This window comes from Artemia sp. Qi Xiang Cuo, chromosome 3 (assembly GCF_049724085.1).
Source record: "Artemia sp. Qi Xiang Cuo chromosome 3, ASM4972408v1, whole genome shotgun sequence".
Classification (NCBI taxonomy): Eukaryota; Metazoa; Arthropoda; class Branchiopoda; order Anostraca; family Artemiidae; genus Artemia; species Artemia sp. Qi Xiang Cuo.
The window spans coordinates 2,260,864-2,282,910 of record NC_142796.1 but is presented as its reverse complement, the minus strand read 5'-3'; the positions used below and the strand labels follow the sequence as shown (position 1 = coordinate 2,282,910).

At 37.0% G+C, this 22,047-nt stretch overlaps 1 protein-coding gene across 2 annotated transcripts in view; it reads right to left on the bottom strand.

Moving 5' to 3' along the window:
• The window catches only part of Frl (formin-like protein), a 189,744-nt gene that overhangs the window by 154,939 nt on the left and 12,758 nt on the right, over positions 1-22,047 (bottom strand). Inside the window, exons 1-2 of one of the 2 annotated variants that reach the window (XM_089108399.1) lie at positions 7,808-8,009; positions 4,865-5,212 (exon numbers count right to left, since the gene is read on the bottom strand). In XM_089108399.1, the coding sequence (XP_088964525.1) occupies positions 4,865-5,095 (231 nt within the window). In that variant the 5' untranslated portion in view covers positions 5,096-5,212; positions 7,808-8,009. Of the gene's footprint in view, positions 1-4,864; positions 5,213-7,807; positions 8,010-22,047 lie in introns of those variants that run through there. The other variant, XM_089108397.1, reaches the window with a different exon arrangement.

Here is a 22,047-nt window from a genome sequence, read left to right as displayed (position 1 = left end):
CCAGTGTTAGGTGTTAGGTGTTTTTAGTTATGAGCATTATTGGCCAAAAACAACGGAAACTATGAATTTATTATTAAGACTATGGAAGAACTACTGACAAAAACAACACCTGCATAAACATTGTCTATTTACAAGTATCATTAGTGGATAGACATGTATAAAGACTTAAATATACGTTTTTTCTGGGGGCTTACATTTTGGAGGGGTAAAAGTTCATCAACCCACATTCCTGAAAGCTGATAATTATACAGAAAACACTGAGACTTTGCAAAAAAAAATCTCGCATTATGCGGACCTGAAGGATCCCCCCTCCCCTGCTTTCATGCCTCGACTCTGCCAAAATTTAGAAAGGTGTCAGAAATTCGTTTTTTTCGAAGGGACGGCGCTTAATTAGCTGTTCCAGATCAAATGTGTGACTTTCGGCATTTCTGTCTCCTTTTTTTATTCTAGAGGTACGTCCTTCGACACCCTTTCAACGAAAACCAACGAAATATCAATCTTCCCTTTAATGCGCTAATGACATATAGCTTTCGTTGTAAGCTTGTATGGGCGTCAGGGCCGTGTCCAGGATTTTTGTTCGAGGGACGGGACATCTTTTTCAGGAGGGGATGGGTAATAACAAAGTTAGGAAACGCATTAAAAATTCGTTTACATGTAGGCTAATTTTGTGCAAGCCCGACAAAAATTTCAGATGGGGGGGGGGTTCAAACCGGGTAATCCATCCCCCCCAATGGATACAGCCCTGAGTGACGTGTTTGTGTTTATTAGGCCCTGTTGGTATATTCGTTGGGAGCGTATTCTTAGACACGTTCTTGCTAGTAGCCGATCAGGTACACCAATGAACGAAAATATTAGGATTGAGGCAAATGTTTCCTTGAAAATCTAGGGGGATGGGGGCGATTTTATTCTTTCGATTCTGTATGAATATACCGAAAAACGGTGTTCTTCAACGAAAACACCAGTATTGTTCGAGAACAAAGTAGAAAATCTCGGGCAAGTCAAGTCAGAATCAGATTCTCTATTTAGGTCAGGATCATTTAAGTCACATCCTCCATTTGAGAACAGCCTAGCAAATGGTTTTTGGTAAGCATATCAGAAGCGTGAAAATTTGAAAAAGCATGACAGCGACAATATGTACATAGGTTTAATCTTCAGTGAATTTTTTTCAGGGGTCAAAAAATTCAAGGGTCAGCCTTTGCAGGAGGATTCCCCTTCCCCGTGCAGCTATAAACTAAGAATTTTTCATACATATCTTCTTTAATTCTTGCGCAGGGACTAAAAATTCTTTTTCACCCTTCGGTACCGAAATCAATCTTTCGATTTGATCTACCAAGCTGTAAAGGGTTATATACCCATAAAAGGAAAAGCCAATTAGATCCAAGATAGCTTAGTTATGGTATGCATTATAATATTAACTGATCTCTCAAAATTACCATAACAAAGGCAACAATAAAGCTGATACTGAGCCAAAAATGGCATTTATGCGATAATACTGCACAAAGAAAATTGTAGGGTATAAATACGGCTTTTAAAAAGCAACTTAATCGAGCTGAATTATTATGTACAACATGGAATTGCAAAGTGATATTGGAAAAAATTACTATCATTTAAAGTTTTGGCATAAATTATAATGTGAAACAAAATTGAACTATTCTTGGCTCAAGAGTTAAAATGCGTGACTCTAATCTAGGTTTTTTTTTTACACTGAATATGTAATATGAATGTTTCCATTATTCATAATTTTTGCGCAACAGTTCTTTAGATTTTTTTTTTTTTTTTTACAGAATTCAGGTGTTTCTGATTAAAAAAAAAATTATTTCATCTCTAGGAAATTTTTCTAACGCAGTTCATCATGGGAAGCTACAACCATCATCGTAGTTTCTGTGTTAGTCTTTTTCAAGATATTAATTTCTTTCTAACATATGAAAAATTCAACCAAAAAGCTTTAAAAACGGAAGGTAGGCTACTAGAAAAAAATTGAACTAAACTGATGAATTCAGCATACCAAATTCAATTAGAAGGTTCTAAAAAAAAAAAAATCAGAAACTTAGAAACAGTGACGCACTTAATTCGTCGCACAACAGAAGATAAAAAAATCCCGTTTTTACCAAACAGTTCGTGGTAAAGAACTGTAAGTAAGGAGCGACCCGACTCAATAGTAGGCTAACCAAAACTCTAAAAAACGAAATTTTGATACCAGTAGATACATAAAAAAGATCGGATTTTTATGGTGATTTCAAATATAAAAGTTTCATAAAGCTTAGTCTAACCAATCAAAAGTTATGAGCCTGAAAAAATTTTCCTTATTTTCGAAAAAGAGGGAAACACCCCCTAAAAATGACAGAATCTTGATATAAATTAAACCATTATATTCGGCGTATCAGAGAACCCAACTGTAGAGGTTTCAAGCTCCTATCTGCAAAAATGTGGAATTTTGTTTGTTTTTTTGCCAAAAGAAAGATCACGGATACTTGTTTATTAGTTAGTTTTTTTTTGCTTTTTTTTCCAGGGGTGATCGTATAAATCCAGTGGTCATAAATTATCGCGAGAGGGCTCATTCGAGCGGAAATCAAAAGTTCTAGTGCTCTTTGTAAGTAACCAAAAAACTTGGAGGACAACTAGGCCCCTTCCCAACCTCATTTTTTCCCAAAGTCACCCGATCAAAATTTTGAGATAGCCATTTTGTTCAGCACAGTCGAAAAACTAATAAATATGACTTTGAGGATGACTTAATACCCCACAGTCCCCGGGGGAAGGGCTGCAAGCTATGAACTTTTCCCATTGTTTACATATAGTATTTGTTATTTGGAAGTATGCAGACGTTTTCAGGAGGGATTTTTTTCTTGAAGGGAGGGGGGGTGGAGGAGGGGGCTACGTGGGAGGATCTTTCCATGGAGATGATATTAGTAGAAGAGTACGCATGTCTTCTTTTGATCTTCCGTTGAATGCTAATACCCGAAAGCTGACGATAGGATGTATCAGTAGGTAATGTGTTACCAGCAACAGTAGCAAGGAGTTGTCATCAGAAATTAAATAGGGGATCCCATGATAGAAATTAAATAGGAAATAAGGGGCTGTCCCCTCCTCAACGCCTTGCTCTTTACGCTAAAGTTTTTTATTGTTTTAAAACATAGAGTTTTGAGAAAGAGCCAAACTTTAGCGTAAAGAGCAAGGCGTTGAGGAGGGGACAGCCCCTTTCATATACGGAATAATTTCTGTTCGTTTTAAGTTTTAATGTCGCTCCTTACTTTCAGTTAAAAAAAAACTCGTTTTTTTATTGAATTACCGCCCAAAAAGGTATGTACGCAAAATAACATAAAAACATTTAAAATCAACTTGAACTTTAGCAAAGAATTTGCTATCAAATGTGGCATATTACTTCATTTTAAAACATTATGCATTACTCCAGTGCCCAAACCGTGAATTAGGCTACTATTAACCAGAAAAAGTTTCTTTTGAATCTCATACAGAAAATAGAATAGGGAGAATATAATTAGGGGGAACCCACCGGACGTGGAAATGGACACTTCATGTTTGTTATGATAAAAAAAATGAAAATAAATTCCGAAAATGCAGTCCTAAAGAGGAATACAGTAATTTTCTCGTACAGTACTTGGTTTCTCTCTTTGTTTTTGGCAAATACATAAGAAGTTTGAAAAATTTATACATGACCTTTAGGCATAACAGTACAAGGAGTTTTTCCTGAGAGGGGAGGAACATGAAAAAATGTAATTTCTATTCCTATTTATAAATTTATCCCAGGAGGGGGAAAATTGAGAAGGGGGTTGTCTAAAATCCACGCTGTGTGTAAGTATGTCCACAGGACAAATTTTTTCCTCATTTTCTAGACACAAAGGCCGCTTTAATTTGTTTTCCTTTTCTTTAGAAGGAGAGGGCACTGAAAGGACTCATAAAAATTTAGCTTTAAATAAATGCAAGGCCGTACCCAGAGGGGGGGTTAGGGGGGTTTGACCTCTCCCCCCCCTCGAAATGTTTTTGACTCGTAAAAACATAACAAAAATGGATATAAGCAAATTTTGTATGCGTTTTTAAGTGTTTTTTTTTGTGTAAACACCCCCCCCCCCGAATTTTTTTTTTAGTAAAACTCCCTCCGAAAAAAAATCCTGGTTACGGCCTTGAATAAATGGTTAGGAAATATTGAAGCCTTAAGGAGAGATTGGTCATGGTGACTTCTTCTAAACAGCATTCCTGTCCCTAAAAAATAGTGAAAGTGCGAGTCTCACAAGTGAAAACAATGTTTGACTTGCTGCCCTGAGTCTTTAGCCTCCAAACTTGCGTTAGTTTCCCCACTCATCCCTTTAATCTTACTCCATCTCTTCTTGTGTGTAGGTATTCTTTCCTCCCTCCCCCCAAGATAAATTACAAAGCATATAGCAAAAAGAAGAGGAAAACTTTTTACAATGTTTGACAATTTTTTTTCTGCATTTCACTTATATTTCGTCTGTTTTCTTGTCAGTTTCATCCTAATCCATAGTGTGAAATCTATGCTTCCAAGGTATATTCCTTTTTGCATATCTGGGAAATCTAGAATGAACGGTTGAAAATAATTACGATATCAGTAAACTCCCACTCCTCTGTCAATTCGAAAAAAATACGTTTTTTGATATTTTATTTTAAAAATCAGAAAAACCCAATAATACCTCCCCGAAGATTCTTAAAAAATACCAGTTTTGTATCTTCGATTAAATGAAAAAAATGCTCCCACGCCTAAATTTTGGAAAAATGGTGCCATTGCTTGGCTCTTGCCCCCATGTAAAAAAAAGCTGCAATTGCCCGCCTTGGGCTCAAGTCCCTGTCTCAAATCAGCCTACAACCCATAATTAGAATAGGACAGATGTCTTACCAAAACTTGAGTGAATCTTCTTTCCACTTCTCCCTGTTCCGGCATAGGCCTCTTTGGGGGAGGTGGAGAAAGGGTTTTCCTCAACTTCTGAGATCGCGTCACAGTTTTATTCCTCAAAAACGCCATTCCACCATTATCCAAATCCTGAGTTTTTATATCCAAATCTGTTGACACTTCTTTGCCACTATTTTTATCACTATTCACATTATCTGAGCTCAGAACATTGCCCATGTTTTACACTCTTCGTGGTTGGAATTAACAACCAGAAACCACAACAAAAAACTTCGACCTTAACAGAATGCTAATTGTTCAACGAACGATGGAAAATGCTTCTATACATAGTTAATCCTGAAAAGACAATTAATCCTAATTATGATATCAACACTTTATTAACACAATATCTTATTAGCAAGTAAACAGGTGGACTCACAAATAGAAGATGGGAGGGGAAGAGGGGATCAACATAATTTATCCTGATAGTTTTGGTGCTGGAAAAGAAACGCTTTATGGACGAGGTATCCGGATTGTCATGGGATATTCTTTGCAACTCCCCCCCCCCCCGTAATTTAAAGAAAGGACGTCATTTCAATAAATCTTGTGCAAGGGAAAAGGAGGGCATACCCTCGTATGCAGGCATGAGTTAGTGTTACCTTCCGAAAATTAATTGTTCCAATCTGCAACCTTGTTCCTGAACTTTCTCAGAAACGTACTAGGACAACACTTTGGAGGGAGGAGTCAATTACTCCCTCATATTTATAAAATACCTCTTTTGGTATATGCTCATTAAAAAAAAACTGTCCCCCTCTAGATTTAAAAAAAAACATTTTTCGTATCTTCATTAAAACAAAATCGAATAAATCCTTGCCCTTTTCCCAGCCCCCCCCCTCCCCGCTAATTTTTCGTGAATTGGCACCCCTGAAGATGTATGATACATCATACGTTTCACAGAGAAGAGATGGGTCCTCTTAAGTGAGCGCTCTAAGACAATATAAAATACACTTTCTCTGTATGACCCAGTGTTGCCCCCCCCCCTCCCCCTGAAGAACAATAATGTCCCTAAACCTCAAAGCTGTATGTAATTAACTTACTTCTTATTTTTGGTTAACGAAGTATCTTATTAGCTAATACGTGGATGAAGACCTAGGAAGATGAAAAAGCAGATGCGGGTTTTTTCTTCAGGATGGTTTGGTAATCTGAAGAAGGTACATTTCTATCAGCAGTTTTGTGTAGGCCTATATATGTTCAAGATTTTTACCAAAAACTCCATAGAAAGAACTTTTTCTAGTACGTCTTAGGGGGCTTTTCCATTCCCTTTGTGCAGGAATGAAAAAGTTTCACTTTCTAGAATCAATTGATCAAAAAGACTAGCATTGAAAAACAAACAAGGTGATGGAAGTATTCTAAGATGTTCTGCTAGATTTCACTTCAAAAGGTTAGTTTTTCTTTTTCTTTTGAGCATTGAGGACATCTTGGCGGAGGTCCTTGGCAAAATATCTGCTTATGTGTTTTTCGCTTCTTTTCTATCCACTGGCTGATATTGCCTCGTTTTTTCGGTTATTTTTTAATTATGCATTTTTCTTCTTTTTGTCAAACGTCAAGGTGATGGAGTGACGGATGGTCATAGAAGTAAATCGAGTTTTTTTTCTTTATTACAGTGTCTCCTTGTATAGAAAAAAATCGAAAATTGGAGCCAAAATAAATAGTAAAAAAATCATTTTAGATTACGTAACATTCACAACCTCGGCTTACGTTAACTTTAAAGATTTTTACGATATTTTAATACATTTCTATAGGCCTACTGTTTACATTGTTTACTTTTTTTAATAATAATAATTTATTTGAACCCTCTATACATACAAAAATGCACTTAGAGAAGTATGGAAAAAGAAATTTATAAACATTTATAAGCACTATATAAACAAAATATAAACACTTGTCATCACAAACACTAAAAAAATACTAACAATGATTCACTAACGATTAATACATCCCAACGGAAAATCTACGCCTGACTCAGATCGCTGTCTGAATCTTCCTTCTAAAACATCCATCTTATCACATATGTCAAAAATATAGGCCGCCCCTCCCCCGAAATAAATGTCTCTACCTGCATGCCTACATGACTAGTAGGCCTAGCTTATATGAGAAAGTTCCGTATTCAAACTATTTATCAAAATATACTATAAATATAGCCTATAATATACAAATATAGGCTATTTTTCAGAAAAGCTTTCAATTAAAATTACAAAGTGAATGGAAAACATCGTTTACATGAAATATTTTGAAATCCTACGCTTTCAGATTAACAATTAATTTCAGTCCGAAAATAGATTACGATCTGAAAAGTGCTTTGATAGGCCAGAATACGGAAACAGATGGATAAAAATAGCTGTAAAAAAATTGTGTCAAAAGATAATAGGCCGCAAAATTCTCCCTGGTTAACTAAAACCTTTTTACTTTTCAACAATAACTCATTGACAAAGAATAGAGTCAAGCTAGTTCGTTCAAAGGAAAGGGCAAGGGACAACCCCCTTGCAGAAACCAAAACTGCAAGCAAATATAAAATTATGCAATATTTTAAATTAAGATGTCCCTTTTCAATAGAACTATCTTATCCTTAAACCTCCCCAAACCGCAAGGTAAATTTGTGAGAGGTTGTTTATATCAAAGTCTGCATCTGTACTCTGTGTAAGAAATATGTAATTCAAGAAAACTAATGAGTGGATTGGTCTGGTACGCATCCAAACAAACATTTAGGAGGGGAGGGGGGAAATTAAAAGAAAATTTGTTATGTGAGAATCGTGGATAAAATCAATAATTCTTGATATTTCGCGAAGTCATATACACAGGCGTGGCATTTATACTACGATTTCATACGTTATCGATATAACTAACTTTTTTCGAACTTGCGCCCCTTCCAAGGAAAAATACTTCATAACGAACCTGACTTGAGGGGATCCAGTCCCAAAAATTCTTTCCGTTGTATACGTTCCTGGAACGAGATATCCTGAGAGGTCTAAGATGTTACTTAGTGCCTGTGAATTAATTGCGTCCTCAATACTAAATTGAAACGTTAAAATATCGATTCGACTGCTGGATATAATCCACTAAAATGACAGATACGGCTTTTTGACACCGTGACTTGACTTAACAGTAACTACCTAGAATCTAGTACTAAAACTGAATTTTTGCGAGATGAAATGTGGGCGGAACAATGCTGACTCAATTTATTGAAGAGCCCCACCGCCACCGGAACTAAACAAAAAAGATGTTTTGGCTATGAGTCAGTACTAACCACACTAATTATACTGCCAAAGCTATAAAAGGTATATTGATCAACAATTCATGCAAAATAATAGATGATGTCAGGAGAATGTCTGGCATTATCATAGGCAGCGCGCTAGCACTGCCTAAGTAAAGAACGATGTGGGCACAATATTTTTTTTCTCCATACCTGGGCACTTCGTATCGAACGAGTTGTCGTAGAAACTTCGAAAAGGGCTCATTCGATTGGAAATTGGAGTGGCTAGTGCCCTTTTTAATAGTCGAAAATGATTGGAGGGCAACTATCTCCCCCCCCAAGCCCATCATTCCCCCAAACACATCCAATCAAAATTTTGAGATAGCCATTGTGTTCAGCGTAGTTGATTTCCAGATAGAAAATATCTTGTTGAGGAGGACACTCCCCCACAACTCTCGTGGCAAGAGTTTTAAATTATGCCCCGTGGGTATATTAGAACGATTTTGGCACACTATATCGTGTATTATTTTTTTTTCCTTTAGAACTGGATACTGCATGTGGATGGATTCATCGTAAAAACTTCAAACGGGGTTCGTTCGTCTCGACATCGAAAGTTCCAGTGCCCTTTTAAACATTCGAAATTGATTGGAGGGCAAAAAGCCCCCCCCCCCCCACGCCCATCATTCCCCAAAACACATCCAATCAAAATTTTGAGATAGCCATTTTGTTTAGCTTAGTTGATTTCCAGATAGAAAATATGTTTTTGAGGAGGACACTCCCCCACAACCCTCAGGGCAAGGGTTTTAAGTTATGCCCTGGGTGAATATAAGGTTTTTATAGATGGTGTTTTCTTAGGAACGTCAAAAAAAACTCATTTGACTGGAACTTAAATGACTAGCATACTTTTTAATAGTCAATAGTGATTAATTGGTACATAGACCCCCCCCACGCCCATCATTTCCCCAAACACATTCCCTACAATTTTTGAGACAGCCCTGTTTTTCAGCGTAGTTAATTTCAAGATAGAACATATATTTTTGGGGACGAAACACCCCCACAACCTTCCGGGCAAGGATTATAAATTATGCCCTGTGTGTACATATGGTTTTAATGAAATCTGTGTCGTTGAAACTTGAAAAAGGGCTCATTCGATTTGAAATTCAAAGAGCTAGCACCCTTTTTAATAGTCGAAAGTGATCTGAGGGCAACTAACCTCCCTCTCACGCCCACCTTTTCCTCAAACACATCCAATCAAAATGTTTAGATAGCCATTTTATTCAACGTAGTTGAAAGTTTTGGAAATTACATCTAAGGATGACAACCCCTCCCCTCACAGCCCTTAGGGCAAGGGTTGAAAGTTATGTCCTGAGGGCATATAAAGTTTTTATTGAAGGCATTGTCGTAGAAAATTTAAAAGGGGTCATTCAATTGGAAATTGAAATGGCTAGTGCGTTTTTAATAGTTGAAAGTGATTGGATAGCGACTAAAGGCCCTCTCATGCCCACCATTTTCCCAAACACATCCGATCAAAATTTTGAGATATCCATTTTGTTCAACGTAATTGAAAGTTCTGGAAATTAGGTCTTTTAGGAGGATAACCCCCTCAGAGCCCTCAGTGCAAGGGTTGTAAGTTATGCCCTGGGGGCAAATAAAGTTTTAATTGAAAGCGTTGTCATAAGAACTTCAAAAGGGCTCTTTCAACTGGAAATTGAAAGGGCTAGTGCCTTTTTTAATAGTTGAAAGTTATTGGATAGCGACTAACGCCCCTCTCACGCCCACCTTTTGCCCAAACACATCCAATCAAAATTTTTAGATAGCCATTTTTTCAACGTAGTTGAAAGTTTTGGAAATTAGATCTTTAAGGATGACAAACCCCCCCCCCCACGCCCCACAGCCCTCAGGGCAAGGGTTGCAAGCTATGTCCTGGGGGCATATAAGGTTTTTATTGAAAGCGTAGAAACTTCAAAAGGGCTGATTCAATTGGAAACTGAAAAGGCTAGTGCCTTTTTTAATAGTTGAAAGTGATTGAAGAGCGACTAACGCCCCTCTCACGCCCACCATTTTCCCAAACACATCCAATCAAAATTTTGAGATATTCATTTTGTTCAACGTAGATGAACAAAATTAGGTCTTTTAAGATGATAATCCCCTCAGAGTCTTCAGTGCAAGGATTGTAAGTTATGCCCTGGGGACACATTAGGTTTTTATTGAAAGTTTTGTCGTAGAAACTTCAAAAGAGCTCATTTGATTGGAAATTGAAAGGGCTAGGGCCATTTTTAATAGTTGAAAGTGATTTGAGAGCGACTACCGCCCCTCTCACGCCCACCATTTCTCCAAACACATCCAATCAAAATTTTAAGATAGCCATTAAATTTAACGTAGTTGAAAGTTCTGGAATTTCGGTCTTAGAGGATGACAACCACCCTAACAGACCTTAAGGTAAGGGTTGTAATTTATGCCCTGGGGGCATATAAGGTGTTTATAGAAAGCGTTGTCGTTTCTAAAAGGGCTCATTCGATTCGAAATCGAAAGGTCTTGTGTCCTTTTTAATAGTCGAAAGTGATTGGAAGGCTTGACATTTTTATAGTAAAGATCTATGTGGGTATAATGTATTATTTTTTGTTGTTATTGTTGTTTAGACCAGGACACTTCGTAAAAAAATACAAATGAATGTGCATTGTCAGTTTAAGATACATATACTGAAATTTAGTAATCAAAATGTTGATATTATTTGATTTATTAAAGTTATAAAAGTAAAAACATTTATATTTTTTCAGTAAAGTACAAATTTTGTTCTGGCCTTGGGAAGGCATAGGGGTTTTGCACCCAACTTATGTTAATTTCTGCTCGTTTCGAATTTGACTCGGTTAATTATAGTAATTTATGTTCGTTTGGGTTTCATTTATTTATCGATGCTGATTTGTGGTAGTTTCACGCTTGGTAGATTATTTTATTTTATTTTTGCTCATTTTTTATTAAATGGAGTTCTTTACTTTTCTGTAAAAAACTTATTTTGTGGAAAAAGTTTTTTTTAATTAGTCTTATATAGCACAAGATTACTGTTAATAAATTGTGAGCAAAGTAAAACTAGGGAAGCTACCAGTAATCCGGTCAATATTCTATTTCTATCTTGGCAATTGTTATACTGCTCATACTTTTATTTTCCACTAAAATTTTAATTAATAAATATCACATTGGAAACATTTGTTAAATAAAACAATAATTCGTATTCATAATTTTGTAGACAATTGATATAAAGCAAGAACAAAACTACCCCTCTGGGACAGAAGTAGGAAATAGCAAGGGGGGTAGCCTGTCCTAGACACCGGTTCGTGAGGGCACCGGCTCATCAGGCATATTTTGATCTGATCAAATAAGATTTGAACTCTATTTTTCCTTCTCCAGACCACACCTATGTTAAAGAGTGGAGAGTAGGGGTGTTTTTGGTCAGAGAGCGACAGGGATAGAACAGGGGAGGGTGGGATGACATGGGAGGATTCCTCCCTTAGAAATTTATATAGGTAACCTTTCTCGGAGGAAACAGTTGCGCATTTGTTTCAGACTCCTCCAAGGTGTTTATACCAGGGGGGGGGGGAGGTCTAACCTGAGAATCTTTAAAAAATAGGTGGTTGCAATTTCATGAGCTACCGGTGGAAATCACCATTCTGAGGTTTGAACACCAAAAGCAATGTGTATGTGTGGTATTCTAAAGCATTTTTATTTGGGAACTTTCATATTTAGTACAACACACCTTTTATTAATTTTTCATTTCTCAACTCTTACTAATTTAAGAGTGCATAATCTTATTAATATAATATTAACATAGTACTTCCAATAACGAAAAAACATTAGTATTAGATCCCGACTAAATTATTTCTGTGAAATGTGTAAAAAAAATGTGAGCGTAAAAAAAAAGAAAAAGAAAAAAAATAGAACGGCGTTTATTATTATTTTTTTTTCCTAGATCGTTTCATTTCTCGAAAGACCCCCGATTCAAGAAGTATAGTATGTTGTGTGTAGAAGAAAAGACCCGTAGAGCTCTTAAAAAATGCTGATGTTGCCTTATAGGCTATGAACTCTCCTTTTTTTGTACTTTCACATTGTGTTCAAAGTCACAATATTTATTTTGTATTTATTGATGTTTCCTAATAGATTTATAATCAGGACTACATTTATGTGCTTATTGAGGGAGTGAGGAACAATTCAAATTCCACAGTTCAAGCACTATTCAGTGGGATAACCAAAAGCTCATTATCGTCCTCTCTACGATTTGATATTGCAGGAAATATGTTCAATATAATTACTTTAGGAGTGTTATTAAAATTATTTACTAGCAAACCTTTTTTCGTAGATACTCGGGGGAGGAGAAAATAGAGGTTAAAAATAAAAAAACTTGACTCCCATAACTTATATACAACAAAACATTCGGCTGAAGTTGCTATTAACCGTATCAATCGTTCATTCATACCGCGTTATCTTTTGCACGTTATATACGAACACAGCATAGAAAGGTACTTGTCTGAATGTGACAATCGCCTTGAAGGTGTATTGAATTATTGCATATATCATGAAAGAAGCTTTAACAAATTAAAGTTAATTAAAAACTATCTTGGAAACAGGAAGGTCGATCAGCAATTGACAAACTTGAGCATAATCCACAATGAACATGATATGGCTTCGAAGTTTTCATGACGTCGACGTGTGACATTATAACAACATTTGCTTTGAGAAAAGCACCTAAAGTCAAATTTAAGTGTACAGGATTTTTTATTTACATAAAAAAAGAATATACAATTATAACAGTAAAATAAATAAATAAATATGCAGTAAATGAATATATAGAGAGAAGTAAAATACCCATATTTTGATATCTAAAATGGGTTTGATGATCAAAAGACACCAAATGCCATCCTTGCCCCGGACACCGACAGATCTAGATCCGTCCCTGCTACCCCTTTGATGCCAGTACCCCATGAAGTGTTACAGCAGCCTTGGTCCATGTGTCAGAGCTGTATAGCAACACTAGCGACTATGTCTACCAGATAAACACTTGTATGTTCCATTTTACAATCGTCGTTCGCCATGATAGACAACCCCAGATACAAGATATATGTGCATGAAGCACAGATGAAACGATACACTGAAGACTGCTATTGCACGCCCTGTGTAACAAAGTCGTTTTTAAACATGTTTTTAAAATTTAAAACCGTCGTGGGCAACTTTCAGTGGCTGTAAACCAAAGTATAAACGCATACTGAACAAGTACTGACAAAACTCTCCAAAAGTGACCCCGCGTACCTCAGCGCCTCTAGAGGGTAAATGTTGTACTACTTAACCGCTCCGATCCTATAAATTTAATATACCTTATACGGAACAGGTATAATCACCTATGGAACCTGTAATTTACTCGTCAGGTTTGCATACGTTTGCGTATATGGAGACGCGGACAAAGGGTCACTTTTTTTGTGTGGAGAGGATAGGTTTTGTCAGTACTTGTTCAGGATGTGTTTATACTTTGCTGTAAACTGAATGTAATAAGAATGGATGATGCGCTTATATGCAATAAGAATGGATATATATATATATATATATATATAGATATATATATATAGATAATATATATATATATATATATATATATATATATATATATATATATATATATATATATATATATATATATATATATATATATATATATATATATATATATATATATATATATATGTGTGTGTGTGTGTGTGTGTGTGTGTATAAATTTATTTTAAAAAGCTTCCCGAAAAAGAAGTTTTTCAAAGAAAAGTAAAGGCCATTTTCAACTTAAGCTAAGCAGATACAAATATCTGTTAAAGTTCAAACTCAAAACGACCAGAAATTACTATTAAAGAATAAATAAAACCCAAACCAACAGAAATTAAATAAACAATCAATGTATACAAACATACAATAGATATTAATGTAAATGAATAAATAAATATTAAAAACGACTTAAACTTAAGTTGAATATACAAGTCAAGCTTAAAACAAACAAAAACACCTACAAATACTAGTTAAGGTATTTTCTCCTTCTCTCACTATAAAAGTCTAAAACTTACAGCGTCACTGGCGCTTTACTGAGAAATATATGTGTCTTGAACAGTCTTGGAAAGTATACACAACATCAAATTGAATATTTGATATACAATGATATTAGTTGTTGAGAGATCCATCAGTTCAAGAATTTATCTTGCTCTAATTTTATTCTTATTTTCAATGCTGTAAGAACTGAAAAAGACAATACGTGTAATATAATTCGTTTTCAGCGAAGCGCCAATGACGCAGTAGGCTTTTGGTTTTTATTTACAGTTAAGGAACGGGGCAGTATCCAAAATCTTGTGTACATTGAAACTATATTCGTGTTGAACAACTTTGGAAAGAACTAATAAATTAAACTGAACATTTGATGTATAATAATATTAATTGCTGAAAGCTCATCAGTTCAAAATTTTACTATAATTTTAATGTTTATTCTCAATATTAAGCACAAAAGAAAATATTTGTAATAAAATTGGCTTTCTGTAAAGCGCCAATGGCGCAATAGGTTTTAGACTTTTACATTGAGAGAAGGAGGCAGTATCCAAACTCTTGTTTGGAGTGATTTTTGTTCGTTTCAAGCTTGATTTGCATATTCAATTTAATTTTCACTCGTTTTAAGATTTATTTATTCATTTAAAGTAATATATATTGTATTTTGATTTGCATTGATTGTTTATTTAATTTCTGTTCGTTTTTAAGTTTCATTTATACTTCAATACCAAAATATTTTTTTTTGTTTTAAGCCTGATTTGTATATTGAATTTAAGCATTACTCGCTTTAAGATCTATTTATTCATTTATATTATTACTTGTTGTATGGCTTTTCCTATGATTGTCTATTTAGTTTCTATTCGTTTTGGGTTTCATTTATTCTTTAATAGTAATTTCTAGTCGTTTTGAGTTTGAATTTTAACAGGTATTTTTATCTACTGAGCTTAAGTTTAAAATGGCCGTTACTTTTCTTTGAAAAACTTATTTTTCTGAATTTTTTTTAAGGAATACATCAAATATTCAACTTGAAATTGTTCACACTTTCCAAGACTGTTCTAGACGCATATAGTTTTCAGTAAAGCGCCGATGACGCAGTAGGTTTTAGACTTTTACAGTGAGAGAAGGAGACAATACCACAAACTCTTGTTTGTGGTGATTTTTGTTCGTTTTAAGTTTGATTAGCATATTCAATTTAAGTTCCACTGGTTTTAAGATTTATTTATTCATTTACATTAATATATATTGTATGTTTGTTTGCATTGATTGTTTATCTAATTTCTATTCGTTTTAAGTTTCATTTATGCTTCAATTGCAATTTTTTTTAAGCTTGATTTTCCTAATCAATCTAAGCATAACTCGCTTTAAGATCTATTCATTCATTTATATTATTACTTGTTGTATCTTTTTTGCTTTGATTTTTTATTTAATTTCTGTTCGTTTTGGGTTTTATTCATTCTTTAATAGTAATTTCTGGTCATTTTAAGTTTGAATTTTAACAGGTATTTTTATCTGCTGACCTTATGTATAAAATAGCCTTTACTTTTCTTCGAAAAACTTATTCTTTGGAAAGTTTTTTTAATTATTTTTTTTTCGTTTTTGATTGCAGATAGTTTCAAGTTTTTAAAAATTCCTTATTTCAAAATCATAATTTAAAAAAAAAATCAATTGTTCATCAAAGTATCAAAAAAGGTATCAAATTAGCAATTTCAAAGTGAAAAATGGGTTTGTTCCTAACTTGGGGTTTGTATTATCTGACGTTTGAATTATTTTTAACAAAACGGCTCTCTCAAAATGTTTATCGGATGGTTTTGGGGAAAAAAGGGCGTGGGGCGGGGGCTAATTGACTTTCGATCTCTTTTGACTCTTTAAAAGTGAACTAGAACTTTCCATTTTCAATCCAAAGAGCCCTCTCTGAAGTTTATACGAGAATCCCTTCTATAAGAACCATATATACCCCCAGACATGGGCGTAGGGAGGGGGGCAGCTGCCCCCCCTAGACCTTCAAATTTACATTAGATATGGCTGAAAAAGCAGATGGTTTGGAAAAAGCAGTTGATAAAACTCCGTCACATTATCGACTGCCCCTCCTAGACAATATGCTGCCTACGCCCATGCCCCCAGAGTGTAACTTACAACGCCTTTCCCTGGACCCAGGGGGTTGTGTCGACTCCCGAACTATCCATCCGATAAACCCAAAGGCGTGGATGGCGGGAAGGGCTAGTTGTCCTCCGATCTTTTTTTACTCTGAGAAAATGAACTAAAACTTTTAATTTCCATTCAAATGAGCCCTCTATGAAGTTTATACGGGCATCCCTTTTATAAAAACCATATTCGGCCCCATGACATAGCTTGCGGTGCCTATCCCGTGGTCATGAGGGGTTGTGTCTAAACCGGAGTTTCTGTTATCTAACCTTTGAACTATTAAAAAAAATGGCTATCTGAAAATTTGTATCGGATGGGTTTGAGGAAAAATGGCGTGGAAGGGGGGGGCTAGGGGCCCTCCGATCTCTTTTTACTCTTAAAAATTGAACTAGAACTTTCAATTTTCATTCAAATCAACCCTTTCTGAAGTTTATACGAGCATCTCTTCCATAAGAGCCATATAGGCCAGGGCATAACTTGCAACGCCTGCCCCCAGGCCCTGGGTGGTTGTATTGACACCGGAGTCTTTTTTTTATCTGACCTTTGAACTATTTTTAATAAAATGGATATCTAAAAATATTCATTGAATGCCTTTGGGGGAAAAAGGGCGTGGGGGGATAGTTGCCCTCTGATCTCTCTTGACTCTTAAAAACTGAACTAGAACCTTCATTTTCCAATCAAATGAGCCGTCTGAAGTTTATACGAGCATCGCTTTCACAACAGCTGTATATGCCCCCCAGGCATAACTTACAACGCCTACTCTGGGCCCTGAAGGATTGTGTCTACCCCGGAGTTTCCGTTATTCGATCTTTGAACCATTTTGAAAACAATGGCTCTTTCAAAGTTCTTACCAGATGGGTTTGAGAAAAATAGGGCGGGGCGAGGGGGGGGGATAGTTGCCCTCCGATATTTTTGTGCTCTTTAAAAGTGAACTAGAACTTTCAATTTCCAATCAAATGAGCCCTCTCCGAAGCTTATACGAGCATACCTTGCGTAAGAACCATATATGCCCCCAGAGCAATACTTAGAACACTTGCCCCGGGCCCTGGGGGGCTGCAGCGACACAGGAGTTTTTCTTATCTGATGTTTGAACTATTTTTAATGAAATGGCCATCCGCAAAGAAGTTTTTGTTATATGACCTTTGAACTACTTTTAACAAAATGGCTACTTCAAACTTTTTATCAGATGTATTTGGGGGAAAGGGCTTGGGGGGCTAGCTGCCCCCGATCACTTTTGACTCTTAAAAAAGGCACTAGAACTTTCGATTTGCAATCAAATGAGCCCCCTTTGAAGTTTATATGACGATCCCTTCATTATGAAGTGCCCCTGGGAAAAAAATAAATGGAGTGTGGGGGGAGGCTAACTGCCCTCCGATCACTTTTGATTCTTAAAAAGCGAATTACAACTTTCAACTTCCAATCGAATGAGCCCTCTCTGAAGTTTATACGAGCATCCCTTCCATAACAACCATATATGCCTCCAGGGCATAACTTACAATGCCTACCCCCGGGCCCTGGGGGGCTGTGTCGACATCGGAGTTTTTGTTATCTGAACTTTGAACTATTTTTAACAAATTGTCTATCTCAAAATTTGTATCTGATGCATTTAGGGAGTGGATGGGGGGGCCTAGTTACGATCCGATCTCTTTTGACTCTTAAAAGTGAACAAGAACTTTCGATTTCCCATCAAATGAGCCCTCCCGAAGTTTATACGGGCATTCCTTCCATAAGAACTATATAAGCCCCCAGAGCATTACTTACAAGACTTACCTCCGGGCCCTGGGGGATTGCGTCGACACAGGAGTTTTTCTTGTCTTACGTTTGAACTATTTTTAATGAAATGGCTATTTTAAAAATTTTATCGGATGGGCTTTGGGAAAAAAGGGTGTGTGGAGGGGGGGCTAGTTGCCCTTGGATATCTTTTGACTCTTAAAAAGTTAACTAGAACTTTCAATTTCCAATCAAATGAGCCCTCTCTTTACGGATGCTGTCTGAAAGGGATGCTCATACGAGCATTCCTTTCATAAGAACCCTATACGCCCCAATGACAACACTTACAACGCCTACCCCCGGGCCCTAGGGGGATGTGTTTACACCGGAGTTTTTGTTATCTAATTTTTGAACAATTTTCAAAAAAAGTGGCTATCCTAAAATTTATAGAGGATGGGTTTGGGAAGAAGAGCGTGTGGGGGGGCTAGTTTTCCTTAAATCCCTTGGCTCGTAAAATGTGAACTAGAACTGCCCATTTCCAATCAAATGAGCCCTCTATGATTTTTAAACGAGCATTCATTTCATGATAACCATGCATGCGTTCAGGGCATAACTTGGAATCCTTCCCCCGTGCCCTAGGGGGCTGTATTGACACAGTAGTTTTTTTTTTATCCTACCTTTGAACTACTTTTAACAAAATATCTAGCTCAAAATTTTCACCAGATGGGTTTGGAAAAAAAAGGCGTGGGGATGGGGGGGGGGGGGCTAGTTGGCCTCGGATCTCTTTTGACTATTAAAAGTGAGCTCGAACTTTCAATTTCATATCAAATGAGCCCTCTCTGAAGTTTATACGATCATCCCTTTCATAATGAACCATATATGCCCCAGGGCATAACTTACAACACCTGCCCCCGGGTCCAGGGAGGTTGCGTCAGCACCTGAGTTTTCGCTATCTGACTTTTGAACAATTTTTAAATGTATGGCTATCCCAAAAATTTTATTGGATACATTTGGGGGAAAAAGGGGCGTGGGAGGGGGGGGCTAGTTGCCCTCCAATCTCTTTTGACACTCAAAAACTGAACTAGAACTCCCAATTTCCAATCAAATGAGCCCTCTCTGAAGTTTTTATGATTATCCCTTCCATAAGAACCATATATTCCCCCAGGGCATAATTTACAACGCCTGTCCTCGGGCCCTGGGGGGCTGAGTCGACCCCAGAGTTTTCGTTATATGGTCTTTGCCTATTTTTTTTTATGGATATCTCGAATTTCTTATCGGATGGGTTTGAGGAAAAACAGGGCGTGGAAGGGGGGGGGGGGGCTAGGTGCCCTCCAATCTCTTTTGACTCTTAAAAAGTGAACTAGAACTTTCAATTTCCAATCAAATGAGCCCTCTTTGAAGTTTATACAAGCATCCCTTCCATAATAACCATATATGCCCACAGGGCATAACTTAGAATGCCTGCCCCTGGACCCTGGGGGGTTGTGTCAACACCAGAGTTTTATCATATGATCTTTAAACTATTTTTAATAAAATAGCTATCTCAAAATTTTTGTTGGATACATTTGGGAAAAAAGGGAATGGGGGGAGCTGGTTACCCTCCGATGTATTTTGACGCTTAAAAAGTAAACTAGAACTTTCATATTTCCAATCAAATGAGCCCTCTCTGAATTTATACAAGCATTCCTTCCATAGGAAGCATATATGCTCCCGGGGCATAACTTATAACCCTTGCCCTGAAGACTGTGGGGGGAGTGTCCTGCTCAAAAATATAATTTCAAGTACTTTCAACTACGTTGAATAAAATGGCTATATCATAATTTTGATTGGATGTGTTTGGGGAAATTGTGGGCGTGGAAGGGGTGTTAGTTGCATTCCAATCACTTTTGACTAATAAAAATGGCACTAGCCATTTCAATATCCAATCAATGAGCCCTTTTGAAGTTTCTGTGACAACCCTTTCTATAAAAACCTTATATGCCCCCAGGGCAAAACGTACAACCCGGGCCCATAGGGCTGTGGGGGGGGGGGGGTTCATCCCCAAGGCCCTAACTTCCAGAATTTTCAACTATGTTGAACAAAATGGCTATCTCAAAATTTTGATTGGATCTGTTTGGGGAAAAGGTGGGTGTGAGAGGGGGGTTAGTTGCCCTCTAATCACTTTTGACTATTAAAAAGGGCACTAGCTCTTTGAATTTCCAATCGAATGAGTCCTTTTTAAAATTTCTACAACAAAGCTATCTATAAAAACCTTATATGCCCCTAGGGCATAATTTACAACCTGTGCCCTTAGGGCAGTGGGGGAAGTGTCCTCCTCAAAAACGTAATTTCTATCTCGAAATCAACTATGTAGAACAAAATGGCTATCTCAAAATTTTTATTGGATGTGTTTAGGGAAATGGTGGGCGTGGAAGGGGTGTTAGCTACTTTCCAATCACTTTTGACCCTTAAAAAGGGTACTAGAACTCTCGATTTCCAATGGAATGAGCCCCCTTTGAAGTTTATACGACGACCCCTTCCATATGCCCAATGTGTGGATGTGTGAATGAAAACTTATTTCATTTTGTATCCGAGTGTGAAGAGCTCTGTCTAAATTACAAAATGGACGTTTTGTACGAGGGTTTGGGACTGAATGTTGGTTAATTGAGCGAAAGGCTGAGAGGAACACATGTGCTATTAAACAGTTGTGTACGTTTCTTCGTTTAGGGATTAAACATAGGGAATCATGTTTGAGGGGATAGCCTGTTACTGTTTTTAAGATTTGAATTTTATTATGATTAGGGTTTGTTGGTTAAAATTTTGAACCTTGGTGTTTCTTTTTTTGTCTTTTTGTTGTTCTTTTTCCTTTTTTTTCCTTGTTTGATTTTTATTATCTAAAGTTGTATTTTGTTCCTGAGCTTTGTTTGTAGACTGTATTATGTGTTGCTATGGCTCACAGGCATTTTGCGATAAATCTTATCTTATCTATGAAGTGCCTCTGGGGAAAAAAAATAATAAAACATTGGAGCCGTACAGCCTTTACTATGGGAAACGCTATAGTGTTGCCTCTGATATAGCCTATATAACGAAACCTGAAAGCTCATATGACACTTGCTCTAGGGAGCAAATGAGCTCCCTAGAATAATAGGATTGGATTGTACTTGTACTTGGATCAGGACACAAGCTTCATAACTCTTCCTGGCAACAGGATCAGACAGACTGTTGAATTCCAAAGGTACACAGACTGTATGCAACCTATGCAACTTACTTACTTACTTACTTAACTCCCATCCGGCCGGATTGGCCGACTTGGGGCTTCTCCTCTAAATGAACTCTGAAAAAGCTTCTTATACGAGTCCCTGTTCGCTGCAGTCCGAAGGAGTACCGACTGGGGATGGCTGGGAAAGTTTTCCCTCCAGCGCTTGGAAGGTCGTCCTTTTGGGCGGGATCCATCAATCCTTCCTTCAATCGCAATTTTTGGAAGTTGGGCTGGGGACATCCGCTGAACGTGGCCTAACCATCAAAGCTGTTGAAGCTGGATGGTCTGGGAATAGTTGAGCGAAGACAATAGCCGTTCGTTTGATATTCGGTCAAGGTAGGTGATGCCAGCAAGCTTCCTGAGGGATTTTGTTTCAAAGGTCGCCAACCGGCGTTTGTCTTCTGCTTTCAAGGTCCATGTCTCTGCTCTGTACGTTGCTACTGGAACCACAAGAGCTCGAAAAAGGCGTGTTTTTAGTTTCAGCGACAGATGTTTGTTTTTCCAGATTGATCGTAATGACTTGAAGCATGCTGAGGCAAGGGCGAGGCGTCGTTTAATGTCTTTTGAGAAGTCGTTTGTGGATGTCAGCTCACTTCCTAGGTAAACGAAATGGTCAACCCACTCAATCTCTTCCCCCAGGATCATAATTTTGCTGGGTTGAAGGCCTGTATCTGTATGCCACGTTACCTTCATGGCTTTTGTATTGTTAGCATTGATTTTCATCCCAAAGGAACTAGCTGCATGATCAATATCGTTAGCGCTTGATTGCAGTTCCTCTAGTTGATC